Source organism: Typopeltis vanoorti, chromosome 1 (assembly GCF_054136105.1).
Source record: "Typopeltis vanoorti isolate ZY-2024b chromosome 1, IOZ_Tvanoo_1.0, whole genome shotgun sequence".
Taxonomy (NCBI): domain Eukaryota; kingdom Metazoa; phylum Arthropoda; class Arachnida; order Uropygi; family Thelyphonidae; genus Typopeltis; species Typopeltis vanoorti.
The window spans coordinates 26,870,850-26,885,257 of NC_143549.1; the positions used below are offsets into that span (position 1 = coordinate 26,870,850).

The 14,408-nt window shown below is 36.9% G+C and overlaps 1 protein-coding gene across 1 annotated transcript in view; it reads left to right on the plus strand.

Annotated features, from left to right (window-relative positions):
- LOC150109852 (A disintegrin and metalloproteinase with thrombospondin motifs 9-like) overlaps window positions 1-14,408 on the plus strand; it is a 605,150-nt gene that overhangs the window by 450,094 nt on the left and 140,648 nt on the right. Inside the window, exon 26 of the mRNA XM_090396355.1 lies at window positions 11,520-11,693. Within this exon, the coding sequence (XP_090252481.1) occupies window positions 11,520-11,693 (174 nt within the window). The remainder of the gene's footprint in view (window positions 1-11,519; window positions 11,694-14,408) is intronic.

Consider the following 14,408-nt stretch of genomic DNA (forward strand, 5'->3'; position numbering starts at 1 on the left):
GATTCTTTATGCATTTAATATATTTTACATATTTAATAACTAGTTTTATTTTTTGTTCTATTTTCTTTACAAATCACCACTGTAGCACTGATTATTATTATTATTATTATTATTATTATTATTATTATTATTATTATTAAACAAGACCTCATGGAGTCAAAGACTCATCTAGGAGGTCCTTTTATCTCACACACATCTCATCATACCGGGTCTTAAACACATTCAAACTCCTTGCAGACACCACACTCTCAGGCAAGGCATTCCAATCATTCACAACTCTGCACGAAAAAAACCTGCCTCTCACTCCCATACTCACACCCTCTTTATACAGTTTCCAGGGATGACCTCTGGTTCTCCCCTGATCTCCCACTATTCGCTGTAGAACTTCTCCACCATTGATCCTATAGCAACCCCTTACCAACTTGTAGGTCTCTATCATATCTCCCCTCTTCCTTCTCTCCACTAGTCTCTTGCAAATTACATCTTTTCAATCTTTCCTCATACTCGACATTCCAGAGGTCAGAAACTACCTTAGTCAGTCACCTTTGGACCCTTTCCAACATCTCCTCATCCTACTGAAAACCAGGTGACCAAATCTGGGCACAATAGTCCATGTGTGGCCTAATCAAAGCCTTATACAATGGAACAAGAATCTCCCTACTTCTACACGTCAGTGTCCTCCTCATCATTCCCAGAAGTCTTTGTGTTGTCTTCACAATTTTGGCGATGTGACCCCTAAATTTTAGATCCTTATCCACTATCACTCCCAGATCTCTTATTTCCTCTACTTCCAACAATATATTCTTACCAAGCATAAATTCTGCATCCCATCTTTGTTTTCCAAATTTTAAAACCTTACATTTTGCAACATTGAACTCACACCCCCATTTGCTTGCCCAATCACTCAATTTATTCAAGTCTTCTTGCAAGGCCACAACATCTTCACTACTCTTTATGGTTCTTCCCAACTTTGCATCATCTGCAAACAACTGAATATCTCCATCCAAATCTTCGCCAATATCATTAATATACAAGTTAAATAGTAATGGCCCTAAAACAGATCCCTGAGGCACTCCACTAGTGACTTTCCTTTTCCTGGATATTGCACCCCCATACACAACTTGTTGATACCTATCAGATAGCCAGTCTCCAATCCAATTCACTAATCTAATATCCAACCCCATCTGCTCTAGTTTGACTGTCAACTTATCATGAGGCACTCTATCAAGAGCTTTTGCGAAATCCAAGTATATTACTGTGTATCCTTCTCCTCTGTCCAAGGAAGCAGTCACTTTATTGTAATAAGTAAGTAGATTACTAAAACACGACCTCCCTTTAGCAAATCCATGCTGTCCATCAAAGATTATACCATTGTTGTCAACCCAACTCTGGATTCTAGCTCTCACAAGCTTCTCCAACAACTTAACCACAACACCCGACACACAGATAGGCCTATAGTTTGATGCTTGAGTTCGATCACCTCCTTTATGAAGTGGCACAATCTTGCCCTCCTTCCACTCTTTAGGGACTTGACCAAGTGCAAGACTCGTATTAAAAAAATATGTCAAGGCAGGTGTCAACTCTCTGGCACATTCCTTCAGAATACGCGGTGATATATTATCAAGTCCCAGAGCCTTATTTACATCTAGTTTACTCAACTCCCCAAACACCTCTTGCTCACTTACAGTCAGTCTCTCCTCCCCATCATCAACTGCTCTTAATCTCTCCATGAAGTCACATTCACAAGATTGAAAGATCTTTATGAACTGCTCATTAAGTATCTCCACCACACATTCTGCAACAGCTGTCTTTATACCATTTCCTCCAATCAATGTCATCCTTCCATAATCATTCTTTCTTTTGCTGGCTACATATCGAAAGAACTCCCTAGGATTCTTTTTAGCTTCATTAGCTAACTGCTGTTCATACCTCTCTTTAGCTACTCTCACCAACCAAGTCACTCTCCTTGCCTGGTCTTTGTAGAACTCATGAAATTGGTTACTTCCACTTCTCTTATGCTGCCTCCACAATGCCCTTTTTCTCTGTATTGCATGCTTAATCTCTTTATTCATCCATCTCACACCTAACTTATTTAACCTTCTCACTCGTGGTATACATTTAGATATTGCATCCACTAAATATTTTTTGAAAATCCCCCAAGCTGCATTGATCTCTTTTCCAGCTAACTCCTCATTCCATGCTACACCTGCAAGCTGTCTCCTGAGCTCTTCATAATCACCCCCCTTGTAGTTCCACATATACCATTTTTTCACAGGGGTCCTTGCACTGCTGGCAACCACCCAAGTAATCACCTCATGGTCACTTTCACCAATTGGTGGATGATTTGATACCTCATTGATAATTACATCCTCCGATGAGATGACCAAATCCAAGACCCTTAATCCTCTTGTGCCCTCTGTTACATACTGTCTGAGGTAGTTATCCCTCAAAAACTCAAGAAACTCATTTTCTTTACTTCCAGTTGCTATCTCTTCATTCCAGTCTATATTGCCATAATTAAAATCACCCATAATGATCACCCTTTTCTTATTTGCTTGGCTTATTTGACTATACATTTCACTATCACCACCATCCACATTACCAGGTCTATAACAACATCCCACCAAGTATTTGATTCTATTCACCTCTATCTCACACCATACTGCCTCAAAACCACTGGCCCCATTTCCCCCTTGCATCTCTACCTTGTATGGACATAACTCTTTCTCTATCATCAATAGCACTCCCCCTCCCTTTTTACCCCTTCTATCCTCACGAAACACATCATACCTTTCCATCTCTATTCCTGTCAGGATGTCATCCTCATCTAACCATGTCTCACTTATTCCGACAATCTCTGGGTGCACAGACGCAATTAGTGCAACCATTTCATCCGGCTTGTTTCTTATACTTCTAGCATTGGTATACAAACACAACAACTCATTTCTGGATCTACAGCTAGTTCCACTGATACCACTCACTCGATGTGATCTCTCCATGCTGGACTGGGGCCATTTCCCTTTCTGCTTCTTCATTTTAGAACCCTTTGCAATTCCATCTGTTTCCTTTTGATCCCTGATCATCCCATTACTTTCCTGCCTACACATTCTCTCACCTCCTCTTGGAGCATCCACCTTTCTCACGCTGTGTATCCCTGTCCACCCTGAGCCTCCCAGTTTCCCTGCTCCTCTTGCACACCCATTCTCTCATTATCTATACTCATACCACTCACTTCCACATTCATTTCCACTCCTTCAATCTCTCCTGTCTTACTCTCCTGCTCTTCCACATCACTCCCCTCTTGATCTGATTCATTCTCTCTATTCACTTCTCTACCTTCCAGCAGCAGTCTCTCCAAGCAACTCACACCATAACCACTCAAATGCAGTCCATCGCTCCCATACAGCTCACTTCGTCCCTCAAACTCATTCCACACATTAACAAACTGTACTCCTATCTCCTCACACATTTCAGCCAGAATATCATTTATAATCCTTGCTCTCCGCCTCATTTCACCACAATCATACCTAGGCAACACACTGACCACCCTTCCTGTCACACTATTCTCCTTTATCTTTCCAAGCAGTCTCCTGACATTCATTTTGACATGCTCTTTGTTCTCTCTCAAATCATTTGTTCCAATTAATACAATTAACTCTTTTGCTCGTTCCCGCCTCATGTTCAATGCCTCAATCACTCTACTCATTTTACCGCCTGGAAAACATACCTTGTGCATTTTCTCCTCTAGCACACCTTTAATAATGGAGTCGCCATACAACGCCACTCGCTCATCTTTTGTTAACTCTTTCATGCCATCATGATTTATTTTAATAGTTTTGACCTGCATTCTCTTAATTTCATTCCGCATCCATTTCATTTCTTGCTTCATCCAATCCAATTCACCTTCTGAACCTCGCGACACATTCACTCTATCATTAAATCTTTCTAACTTTCTAACTCTCGACCCTCTCTTCTCACTTTCCCTCTCATTCATCCTTCTTTGTTTCCGTACTTTCGGTCCAACATACGTCCAACTTTCACTGTCATTCTTCTCACTTTCACTCTCACATATCTTTCTTTGTTTCCGTACTTTCGGACTAACATGCGTCCAACTTTCGCTATCATTCTTTTCACTTTTACTGTCATTCATCTTTCTTTGGTTTAGTACTTTCGTTCCAACATGCGTCCAACTTTCGCCATCAGTCATTCTTTTTTCGCTATCATTCATTCTTTCGATTTTTTTTACTTGCGGTTTCTGCACCACGCCATTTCTACTTTCATTCGTTCTCTCAATTTCGTTTCTTTCCGCCTCACTTTCGTCCCTTTTAACATCCGTTACGGTTGTCAAATCGCTCTTTTTCTTTTTTCCTGATTTTTTAACATTTTTTCGCCTGTCTTTCTCGCCATTCTCTTTCAAACGTGCACTCACGACACAATCGGTACTAGCACTTTCTGTCATCAACTTCATATTCGCATTCATCAATTCCTCGTTCAGGTCACATTTCGCACACACCCTTCTTCCATCCGCACTAAACATCTACAAATCATTTATGTAATCGAAGGAATACATATAACAGACCTCACACTTAACGAACCTACTGAAATCCAAATTAAAATCATGGAATGACAATGCAGCCGCCATTTTTTTTCTCTGCAGGTTACTAGGTCTAATATTAACGTTTTCGTATTTAGTTTAAGCAAGAAAAAAAAAACCCACACTAATACTATCGGTAGCGTACAACGTTTACAGCCGCTCTTACTTAAACAATTACGCATATATACTTAATTATTCCTAGTAAAACTTATCTGAATCAGGAGCTCTTCAAAGCACGTTCGTAGCGCCTGAACCACTAGCGCCCTCCTCTCGATGTATGTCGACTTCAGAGTTACTCATGGCCACTTGCATTATAGTTTCATAATGATGCTTACTCACATTTCATTTCTTTCCTTCAAAGTAGGAGATACTTATTTGTTGTGGAGGGTGGTGATGATGCTGGCTTTTTCATTCTTCCTCTTTTCGATACTTTTCTCACATATTCTTTGCTCAGGTTCTCCTGAGTGTTCTTGTTAGCCTATTCTTCATGCCACCATTCTTGGGATCCACTGCCTTGCCACCATGTTTGTTATGTGGTGTGAACTGTTGACATTTGAGAAGAGGAATTTTGGTGGTGTTTGTCTACTGCTTTGGCAGATGGATGGTCTTAGATGCCTATCCAGAATCATTTTTTTAGTAGACTTGCCTGCACAAGTGTCAATAGTTACATTACATCTCTTTCTTCATGATCTGGGATAGTCAAAAGCTTGCTATGGTGCCAGTATGATGTCCAGGGTAGCCCTAGTGTCATACATTTGAGTGCACTTTATTGCTACTGGAGTGTGATTATCTATGTGTGGCTCCTTGATGGGTAGAGAGACTTGCAATGAATTATTCTTTTTTTTAATCCTTCATTTTCATATTTACTAAGGACTTTCACTAGAAACAGAAAATGACATGAAAATGGGAAACAAAAACATCTGAATCATATAGAAATATATTCATAATAATGCTAAATGGTATAAACACCATGAGGAAAAAAATGCATTTATTAAACTCGCTAATATTTTGCTAGTATTCCACCTAGCATCATCACAGCACAATGGTAACTGTGCTGACAGGTACATAGCATTAAGCCAAGTAATTGTAGAAACAATTTAAATTGTAACTGACACCCCATGTCCTTACATATCTTTATGTATATAGTTCTTTCCTAATTATACACCCAACATGTGAACTTCTGTTTGGGAAAATGTTACCCTTCTTTAGTTGAAGGTTTCTTCTTCTTCTGTCTTCCATTATTTATGTGGATGATGATGAGGCTGAATGAACTCTTTCCACTTCTGTCTGTCTCTAGAGAGCCAAACAATTCTGTCCAGTTTGTTGTTGCTTATTGTGGTTTGGTTTTCAGGTCCTCTTTTATTTTGTATAGCTATCTGATTCTCTGCTGCCCTTTGGATCTTTTACCTTCCATCATTGTATACAGGACTTCAGTTGGTAACCTTTCTGTGTCCATTCTGGTCACATGGCCAAACCATCGCAGTCTTGTTTCTTGGATTTTGTCTGTTATTGTTATTTCTTGTTTCAGTCTTTTCCTTATGTCTTCATTTCTTAGTCTATCCAGCAGAGATACTTTAGGTAATCTTCTTAGCCAACCCATTTCAGTAGGTAATAATTTTTTCTCTTCAGCTTTTTTTGAGATTCCAGCATTCACTTCCATAGAGAAGTATTGGGAGGACCATTTTCTCATAGATTCTTACTTTTGTTACTTGAAAGGTTTGAATGATAAAATCTTGTTTACTTGAAAGGTTAAGAAAGGTTTAGAATGATAAAATCTCCCAAAATCTGGAAACACACACACACACACACACACACACACACACACACACACACACACACACACACACACACACACACACACACAAAGCAACTTCTGTGTGATTTTTCTTCTTTGTGGGAATACCAGCCATAGTTAATCCTCTCTTCCTTTCCTCCTTTAAGATATTAAACTTTTTCCAGATGTGTAATATCAGTGTAGAACTCTCTTATTGTTTGTTCTAGATGAGAAAATTTGCTCTAATTGAGAGATCAAGGAGTGATGGGTGATCACTTCATGATATTGATCAAGGATATTCTAACTTGCATAAAAGCAAGATTATTTCGTATTTCAGCTCCAATCCTACTCTGGCTTGTTGTTTGTATCCCTCATACAACTGATTATTACCATCCATGTTATGCTACCTCTATAATGTCATTTTTTCTTCATGACCGCATGCTTAATCTTTCCATTTATTCATGTCATACCTACTTTATAATCTCTTAACCTTTGGAAAATATTCAGAACATTGCTGCTGTTAAATTCTTCTTGAAAAGTTAGACCCTAAGCAGCACTGATTTTTATTTTTTCATCTAACTCTTCATTTCATACTCTTACTCTGAATGATTTCCTGAGCTTATCATACTTGCTGGCCCTGTTAGTTCCACATAACCTTTAGTCAGAGAAGTCCTCATGTGACAACTACTGCTCAAGTGATCACCACCTAAAGGTTAATATTGCCAAGTGTAGATCCAGCATCCATAATAATATCTCTAATGGAATGAATAAATTCAAGATTCTCTGTTTTTTCATATGATGACTCCGGCCTTGTTGAAGAAGTCAGCCTGGTTGGCCAAGTGGTTAGCGTATCTGCTCTCCACCCAAAAGGCTGCAGGTTCAAATCCTACTGTGGGCATGAATGTTTTTGATTCTCTGTGAAAATACTAGTGGTGTTGGTGTAGATTGATGGTAGTTGTGGTTTGTTGTAGTTGGTGGATTGAGTGGTGTAGACAAAGTGGTAGAGTAGGTGCCCTCCCTCAATGAGTCCTTGGACTCCCTGCATATCTACTAACTAAATATGTAGCCCGTCTTTTGAAAGATAATATAAAAAAATCAGATTCCTTCATAAAGAATTCTAAACATTTCACTGAAAAATTAAAAGGCATCTCCATCTTAAAAACAGACATCCTTGCAAGCCTAGATGTGACTTCGTTACTCACCAATGTACCTGTTGAAGAAGTTATCAAGATCATATGCAAAGTGAGGAAACTTTAGGTTGAAGAGATGAGAGATCTGGGAGTGGTGGTGGTGGACAAGGATCTGAATTTCAGAGGCCACATTCCACAAGTTGTGAAGTCATCACTTTGGATAATCACAATGATGCAGAGGATCTTGATATACAGAAATAAAGAAATTATGATTCCATTGTATAAGGCCTTGATCAGGCCTCATGTTGATTAATGAACACAGATTTGACTACTAAGTTTTCATGGTGATGAAGATATATTAGAAAGGGTTCAGGGTAGGTTTACAAAAGTGGTAAGTGCTCTTTGCAATATGAAGTATGAAGACAGATTAAAAATCTAAATTGCAAAGCGTGATGAATATGAGGAGGAGAGGAATATTATTGAGACACATAACCTTTTGAGTATGTCTGGGGAGGGAAAAGAGAAGTTCTAGAACAAGACCAAATAAATTACATATCTAATTATAAGAATAGGCGAGGTGGTAATTTATTATGTCTATACACAAATGCCAGGAGCACCAGAAACAGAGGGGTTGAGTTTGTTGCTTTATTGAATATGATGTGGCTACAATATGAAGTATGAAGACAGATTAAAAATCTAAATTGCAAAGCGTGATGAATATGAGGAGGAGAGGAATATTATTGAGACACATAACCTTTTGAGTATGTCTGGGGAGGGAAAAGAGAAGTTCTAGAACAAGACCAAATAAATTACATATCTAATTATAAGAATAGGCGAGGTGGTAATTTATTATGTCTATACACAAATGCCAGGAGCACCAGAAACAGAGGGGTTGAGTTTGTTGCTTTATTGAATATGATGTGGCTACAATTGTTAACTTAATTAGTGAAACTCAGCTGTCTGAATCAGATATGGTAACTGGGTATTTTAGAAATAACAGAAGAGATAGGAGAGCAGGAAGAGTAGGAGTACTACTAATGATATTAGCTGGCCTGGTTGGCCGAGTGGTTAGCGTATGCACTCTCCATCCAAAAGGCTGTGGGCATGGATGTTTGTGATTGTCTGTGAAAATACTAGTGGTGATAATGGCCGGCAGATTGCGTGGTTGCAGTTCTTTGATGGATTGGGTGGTGGAGAGAAAGTTGTGGAGTAGGTGCCCTCCCTTGACGAGTCTTTGGACTCCCTGGAGGTGTCAGGTAATAATAATAATAATGTCAGATGACTTTAAGTCCAGTTAGGGTAGAAACACAAGAAAACAATGATGCTAACAATGTCCCATGTAGTGGCGAGTTTGAGTCTATCTGATGTGAAGTGTAGGTTAACAGAATGAAATATATGATGTGATGTTGATACAGACCTGATGGCTCAGTTGCAGGGTGGACAAAGAAATGCATCTCCAATTTAGCCTTATGGGTACCAAACGAGTGATCATTGTGGGCCACTTTAATTTTCCAAACATTGATTATTTGGAAAACAATCAGTGTTTGTATTGAGTCTCAGCTCAGGAATGATACCACATGAACGAAAGGAATGTGTACTTTCATTTTTGAAATTATGGATTCTACAACCATGTTAAAATAACTCTTTTTATTATCCCGACGTTTTGATCTTCATATCAAGATCATCATCTGGAGCATACATAAATATACAAGACAAGCTGCGTTACATTTCAAACCGTAAGCCAGAGAAACAATGATTTGATCACATGCTACTCACTGGCATGACCTCTAATGAAAAAAAAAAAAAAAAAAATTACATCAAGCTAATTTAATTTTTGATTATATGAATAAACATTCTTGCTTACAGGTGGTTTTCCTTCCAGTAACAGTGATGTCCTATTTCTATTATTACAATTGTTATTTTTGATTTAAAAAAAATATATATATATTTATAAATTACAACATGAATAAACTTTCTTATAGATTTTTTTCCTTAACAGTGATGTCCTATTTTTCAGTATTAAAGTTGTTATTTTAGATTTAGGATCCTGGATTTTCTGGAGTCCTGTTTATAGTTGTTCTTAGAGAGGAAGGATTCGGGGACGAATATATGCCTTCCATATGTATGGGATTTTTAGACCATCATTACTGTTTAGATTGGGGTGGTTGATAATGATCTCACAAACTTCCTTAAATTTGCATTCATACCATATTTTGGTGTGATGTAGACAACTAGTGCTTTTCCAGTCAATTCTATGTAAAGTGTTCAGAGTATGATCAGAAAGGCCAGCTTCACCATAATTATTATATTTGATGTGCCGTTTATGTTCTTTTTGTCTGATCAGAATTGTGCATCCTGTTTCTCCTATGTATGGTATGTTGCAGATGCAGTATATATGGTATACTCCAGGGTGGGCCAGCGGAGGGAGTTGGTCTTTGGATGAGTTGAGTAAGCTTTTTAATTTTGCAGGAGGTTTAAAGGTGGCTTTGAGGTTGTATTTTTGTAGTACTCTGTTTATTTTGTCTGATGTCCCTTTAATGTAGGGAATGGTTATAGTTTTACTGTAGTCTGGTTTGTCTTTGTTTTTTATTGAGGTCTTGTAGAGAATTTTGTTAATAGTGTTTTGGTTGTATCCATTTTTTTGAAAAGTATTACTGATCACTTTAAATTCGTTTTTCAGTGCCTGTTCACTGGAGCAGATCTTCAGAGCTCTGTTTTTTAGGGTATTGATGACACCTAGTTTTTGTGTTGGGTGGTGGTAGGAGTTTAGGTGTATATATTGGCCAGCATGTGTCGGTTTCCGGTAGACAATGAAGGAAAGATTGCCTGAGGGAAGACGTGTGACAAGTGTGTCTAGAAATGGCAAAAAAGATAACACTTCCCTCACTAACTCACCTAAGCTTTTATCTCACAGAAGCACTCTTTCATTCTGTGTCTTTTCTATAGCTACTTACTTCCATGGGTGCTGCTTCGCTGAACTAATTCCTCCATTTCTGTTGGGCCCATTAAAACAAGAGCAGTAGCTGCCCAACATCTCTTTCAGTTCAGCTGCAGACATGCCAAACGTGCTTTTATTGCATCCACCTCTATCCTCTGGAACAGCTGCCCTCATCAAGACATGTTCTCCAACTTTTCAAGAAAAATATCAGTAGATTTCTTCTTTCTCAACCCTAACCTGCATCTCACACATTGCACTGATGTTTTGTAGGTTTTTCTACCTCCTGTGTATGAGATCAATATAAAAAATAAACTTTAAAAATGCTCACTCCTTAACTACAAATTGGCATTTATTTATTTTTTTTTTTTATGTTTTTGCTCCTTTTGTAAATTTTAAATATGCATTAAAAGAATCATGTAATGGATAGAGCATAAAATTTGTAAACAACTCCAAAAGTTAGCAAAGTGAAATCATGTTATTCTTTTAAAAAGTGAATCTTTAAATTAAACTTATCATATAGGCTCTACTTTTTATATGATGTTATGTTAAGAGTAATGATTACTTATATAAAAAATGTTAAAATAGAGAACAAAAAAAAATCTGTTTTATGTTATTTTTTATTCACTGTTCATTTTATTTTTGTTAACTGTACAATTTCATTTTGCACAACCAGGAAATTCTGGGACTAGCATGTTGAATGGCATGCTGCTCAAATTGATTGCATAGGATATCTAATTGTGACATACAATATGTATCAAATGAATGTAGTCCTAATAAAAAAATAGCCATTCTATTTTGATCAGATTAAACATAAATCATCTTCATTCTCTTCCAAGTGAATGAGGAAAAACGTATTTATAATTGCAAAAGTTTTTGAAAGCTTTAAATTAATGGATGAACATAACTGATATTTCCACATAGAACTTCTGTTCCATAAAATATGCAAGTGTTTATTGTGTATATTAACAGAAGAGTCAAATTGTCTAGCTAATGTTATGTGCAAATGAAACAAATATTAGTGTATAATTTTTATTTTTAAGACTGTTTTTTATTTATATTTTCTTTTTTTGTGCTTTATTCCAGTGTGATTCTGTGTGTGGTAATAGCTCTCGAATTCGTCAACCACAATGTTATGATAATCTTACAGTTGTTACAAGTGACAATTTTTGTGATCTTGCTCTTAAACCAAATCCTGAAATCCAAAACTGCTCTACCAAGCCTTGCTATTACCATTGGCGCAAAAAGGCATGGTCTCAAGTAAGTAACTACATGTAGAAAACATATATTACTGCATTATCCTTTTCCTCTTCTGACCTTTTAATTTCTAATTCTGAAATTCATTAAACTCCCTTCCTGATGCTTATAACATATCTTTTTCTCTGAATAACAACTTTTGAACTTGCTGATCTTTGAGTTCATTGATTCTAACATTAAACCTTCAAAGAATCAAAACGTTCATTTATGGAATGAATATTTAAATATTAATTTTTTTTCTCTTTAAACTGTTCTTTTTTATTCATAAGCAAATTGAATTTTTTTTCCTAAGGAAAAACATGCTGTCGCTTAATGTTTACATTAGAAGCCACACTTTGAAACCTGTCTGGCCACAGTTTATTGAGAAACTTCTCTCTCTCTCTCAGTGCTGTCTATTCACCTGTGGATGTGATTTCTAATCAGATTCTGCATCATTTGGAATTATTCCATCATCAAATTCCTGATATGTACCCTCAGGGGGATGCACAGGATATGATAGTACTACATGAAACACTTACATCATTACTAACTTCCTATCTACAATTTTTCTCCAAATCAATCTGTTACCTGTTAAGACAGCAACATTATCAGATCTTATATTTCTATCTTCCAAGGCACTTTTTTACTGTATCAATATACCTATATCTTGGTCTTAATCTGGGTCTCTTTCCTACCAACCTGATAGAGAATACTTGTTTTGCTAATCTTTTCTCTCCCATGCTGTATAAGTGACCATACCACCTGAGACTAGCATTCTTGAATGCTGACAATGACAAGTTCTTTCCTAATATCCTCGTTTTTAATATGATATTGCCATTGATGCCATCTTTCATTCCACCTAATTCAGTTGACTTCTTACCATACTGACTTTATTAATTCTGTTGTCTATTTCCATATTTAAATTACCATTATCACTAAAAATTGTCCCTAAGTAGCTGAAATGTTTTACTTGTTCTATAGGTTCTCCATTCACAATGCAGTGCAGTTGATATTTTCAATGTTTCTGCCTATTTTCATTGTCTTTGCCTTGTTATTGCTAAACTTCATACCAAATCGACTACAACATTCAATTTAGTCAGGGAATCTTGCATTCTTGTACTGGATTTATTTAGAAGTATGACATCATCTGCATAAAGTAAAGAGCTGAGATTAACATTAAGTGACCATATCCAATTTTCATATCAGATTTAAGACAACTGTGATATTCTTTCATAATGTGATCCATATAGATAATAAATAACAGAGAGAATAATGTACGTCCTTGTCTGACACCAGATTTAACATAAAACTATCTTCCTGTACTTCCTTCAATTCTAACTGCTGACTTACAACTCAAATAAAGACTAAGTATTGCTTGCTTGATATAATGCCCCATTGATACCATATAACTATAGTGTTTTGAATAGCTTCTCTCTTGGCACCTTTTCATATGCCTTTTCCAGATCTACAAAACTTAAATACAGATCTTTGTTGTATTCCCATGATTTCTCAAGTATCTGTCGTAAAGTGAAAATCTGATCCTGACAGCCTCTATTTAGCCTGAATCCAGCTTGTTCTTCACCAAACTTCTCTTTTGCAATTCTTCTCAACCGTTTCTCAAGTATACTTGCATATATCTTACCAGGAACACTCAGTAGAGAAATACCTCTGCAATTATCATATTCAGTTTTATTTCCTTTTTTATATATGGGTACTATGAGAGCTCTATTCCAATCATTTGGAATTCATCCCTCTGTCCAGGCCTTCTTAACTATGCAGTGCAGCCACTGTAAGACTTTTATACCTCCATACTTGAGCACTTCTGGTCGAATATCATCTACTCCTGCTGCCTTTCCACATTTCCAGCTTTTGATGGCTTTTGATGGCTTTTTCTACTTCAAGTATGGATATGTATTTCTGACTGCATGTCTGGTTCAATGTTTTTTACCACTGTGCTGTCATCATTGCTTGTTTCATTTAGCAGTTTTTCAAAATAATTACTCCATACTTCAAGGATATCTTTTTCTCCCATTTTCATGTCACCTTTATCATCTCTAATTCCTTCTACAGCACTCTTTCCTCCATTTATGAGCTTCTTCAACAACCTCCAGAATATTTTGCCACCTTCTTGATATTTATTTTCTTTGTTCTTACCAAAGTCTTCCCATGACTTTTGTTTATCTAGTTTTACACAGTGTTTAGCTTTCTTACATGTGTCTCTGTATTCTCTAAGAGCACAAGCTGATTTATTTGCCAGGAACTTTTGATATGCTTTTTTTCTTTTCCTTCACTGCCTCTTTAACTTCCTGTGTCTACCATGGAGTTCTGATTTTTCTATCCTTGCAGACAACCTCACCATATGCCTCTCTGGATGAATCGATCAATGTTTTCTTCAGGATTTGTCACTGAATCTCCAAGGTTTGGTTCCAGTTCTCAAACTTTTTCACTTTTTCTTGAATAATGTTTGTGTATTTTAGGCTACAGTTTACATCTGAGAGCTGCTCAACTTTAATTCGCTTTAAAACTTTCTTACATGGTCTGCTTTTGAATGTGAAATTCAGTTTATCCTGCTCAAGACTAAATGGTTATCACTTCCAATTTCAAATCATCTGTACACTCTGGTGTCCTGCATCAGTTGAGAAAACATTATTATCAACAATAACATAGTCAACGAGACTTTTCTTATTCCTTGCCACTTCTCTCCGTGTTAATTTGTGCACATTTTTATGTTGGAACATT